General features: G+C 59.3%; 1 protein-coding gene across 1 annotated transcript in view; it reads right to left on the reverse strand.

Annotated features, from left to right (window-relative positions):
• Window positions 1-2,861, reverse strand: part of TFEB (transcription factor EB) — a gene marked incomplete at its 5' end in the record, with an annotated part of 3,212 nt that extends 351 nt beyond the window's left edge. The window contains 8 exons of the mRNA XM_010142447.1: window positions 1-195; window positions 512-659; window positions 832-907; window positions 1,316-1,372; window positions 1,555-1,675; window positions 2,318-2,398; window positions 2,488-2,742; window positions 2,820-2,861. Coding sequence (XP_010140749.1) covers window positions 1-195; window positions 512-659; window positions 832-907; window positions 1,316-1,372; window positions 1,555-1,675; window positions 2,318-2,398; window positions 2,488-2,742; window positions 2,820-2,861 — 975 coding nt within the window. The remainder of the gene's footprint in view (window positions 196-511; window positions 660-831; window positions 908-1,315; window positions 1,373-1,554; window positions 1,676-2,317; window positions 2,399-2,487; window positions 2,743-2,819) is intronic.
• Window positions 2,862-2,863: the final 2 nt, after the last annotated feature.

The raw sequence follows: 2,863 nt of genomic DNA on the forward strand, positions 1-2,863 counted from the left end.
GTAGGGAGACTGGGGGGGTGGAGTCAGTGCTGGCTGCGGCTGCGATTCGGGATCTGGGGGTGGCAGCAGTGGCTCCAGTGTCCCCTCGTCCCCGCTGGCTTCTTGCTTGACCACTTGCTGGGCCAGCTCGGCCACGTTGACGCCAGAGGGCGAGGAGGTGGGCAGCCCGTGGACACGCGCCTGCATCTCCAGCTCCTGCCAAGAGGGCACAGGAGGTCTCTGGTGAGGACATTGCGCACGGAGACACAGCACATGGATATTCACGGAGGTGGCAGGAACAGAGGAAAGGAGCTCATGGAAGAGGTGAAGGACAGAAAATAGTGACTCATGCAAAGCTCAGAACCGCTTGCTGCTGAGCTTCAGATGTCTGGTTTGTCTGAAGACTTTTGTTCTGGTGACTTGACAGTTGTAAGAGGGAGGAGAGCCCGTGCCCATCCCCTCAGCGGGGCAGAAGGGAGCTGCTCATGGGGCTGGAGCAGAGCACAGGGGGAAAGAGCATGGGGAAGCTCACCTGGATGCGGAGAAGCAGTTGCTTATTCGTCATCTCCAGACGCCGTGAGTGATTCTCCAAGTCTCGTGACCTCTGCAAGTCCTTCTGCATCCTCTTGATGTAGTCCACAGATGCCTTCAGGATTGTCCCTTTGTTCCAGCGCACATCCCTGCCGTGCAGGATGGAAAAAGAGATTGCCACCTGCGTGCCTGCAACGTGTCCCCTCAGCCCTGCTCCACCAAAGAGCCCCTCTGTAAGTAATGCCTGTCACGGGGCCGAGTGTTGACCAAGCCCACGAGACTCGCAGCTATCCCTGCCCCGCAGAAACCACCGATACGTACAGGTCGTTGGCCTTGGGGATCAGCATCCCCAACTCTTTGATGCGGTCGTTGATGTTGAACCTTCGCCGTCTCTCAACTGCAGGGTGAGAAGAGAGGGATGGTGTTGAGGAAGCAGCAGGAGTGGCTCGATGTCCCACAGCTCCCACCCCATGGGGCTGGAAGGCACCATCACGCTGCAGCCAGGCGCTCTGGGGTCAGGGGGCTCAGGATAAACCTCTGTGGCCAACCCTTTGGCACCTTGCTCCCACCCACCACTCCGGCAGGTCTAATGAGCGCTAACGAGAAGGACAACAGAGTGCATCCTGCACCACAGACATTCTGCAGAGCTGGGGAAGAGGGAGCCATGGCAGAGTGCTATGGGGGTGAGGTGGGATGGGAAGGAGAACCCACACAGAGAGGGGGAATATGGATGAGGAGGGATGGGAACAGGGCTGCAGCGGTGGGAGAGAAAAAGCTACCCGTGGCCAACCAGCACCGAACTCACTCAGGTTGTGATTGTCTTTCTTCTGCCGCTCTTTCGCCAGGGCTCGGCTCTCAGCATCTGCAGTGGAGACGCACCACGTCACCCGGAGGGGACAAGGCTGTATCTCACCCCAAGAACATCCCGGGCTAGTGTTGGAACACACCAGCACCCCCCAGACATGTCCCCACCTGCAGGGATGGGGCAGCCGCGGTCAGTTTTGGCACTCACCGTCACTTCCAGCTCTGGGGCCGGGGACGTACCTGTCAGTTCTCTCTTCTGGGTGAGGTCAGCAGGGCAGGAGCTGCTGGTGACACCCACAAGGGAGGCAGTCACCTGGGGGTCCCCGCTATAGACATTCATGTGACTGCTGGACATCGGCAGCTGAAAACCAGAGGAACACGCAGGTTAGCTCCATCCAGGAACACGGGAGTGGGGTTCAAGCCCGGCTGGTTGGCCTCTGGGATGCGAGTGCGTAACCCAGGCAGGTGTAATTGTCTGCCTGGGCCCTTAAAACATCTATAGTCAGAGTAGCAAAGAAAACAGGACTTCAAAGGGCGCAGCTGATCCCCTCCCACAGCCGGCATCTAAAATGGGGCAGATGAATCACATCCAAGAAGGGCTCAGCAGGATTAATCCCACTGGGAGGCACAAGCTGCCGTACGGATCCAACCCAGGAGATGGTGCCGCTCCGAGGAAGCTTCTGGCTGGGAAACCTCTCCCTCTGCAGCCCACGCTCGGTCCCTCCCCCACATCCCTCTCCCATCTCTCCAGCTTTTTACAAGGGCTCCCAACTGTCATCAAAGACGAAAAGAAGCTGAAGAACTGGCTCTCGCATTGCAAAAGGGGGATCTCGCTGCCTCCCACCAGTCCCATAGACTGGCTTGGGCTGGGGATGTGGCAGAAGGGCAGGTCCCCTCTGTGCCACCTCCCTCCCCAGCAAGCACAGGTGTGCAGGACCCCCAGGCCACCCATCCTCCTGCAGCCCGGGCTCTGATCTCTTCCTAACGCGCAGCACAGACTCACCGTGTTGGGCATGTGGACTTCGGGGTTCATATAGCCCAGAACATCATCCAGGCGCATGATGTCATCAATGACCTCATCGAACTGAAAGGGAAAGGCATAAGGTGCCAACAGGCTTCTCCGCCCTTTCCAGCCCCTCTGCCTCCCCCAGCAGCGCGGTGGCACCCCCTCACCTCCCGCTCAGGGTTGGAGCTGATGTTGAGCATGGCCATGGGGCTGTTGGGCGCACTGTTGCCTGCTGAGGAGGACATGACATGGCCAGGCCGGACTCCAGGGGACGCGGCGGGGGGTGGCTTGGGAGAGTGGCTGACGGGGCTGACATGGGCAGCAAACTTGTTCCCATAGGTTTCGGAGAGATAAGCCTGAACCTTCTTGTCCCGCGACTTCTGCAGGTGGTACGTAGTGGGGTTCTCCAGGTAGGACTGGACCTGTAAGGAGACAAACCATCAGGCATCTTTCACACCTCGTTGGCCCCAGGGCAGCGGGGACACCCCCAGCACTGTACCTTCAGGACCTCTCCAGGCACGGGTGGTGGGGACTGGTAGTGCA

Source organism: Buceros rhinoceros, unplaced genomic scaffold (assembly GCF_000710305.1).
Source record: "Buceros rhinoceros silvestris isolate BGI_N320 unplaced genomic scaffold, ASM71030v1 scaffold21908, whole genome shotgun sequence".
NCBI classification, from domain to species: Eukaryota; Metazoa; Chordata; class Aves; order Bucerotiformes; family Bucerotidae; genus Buceros; species Buceros rhinoceros.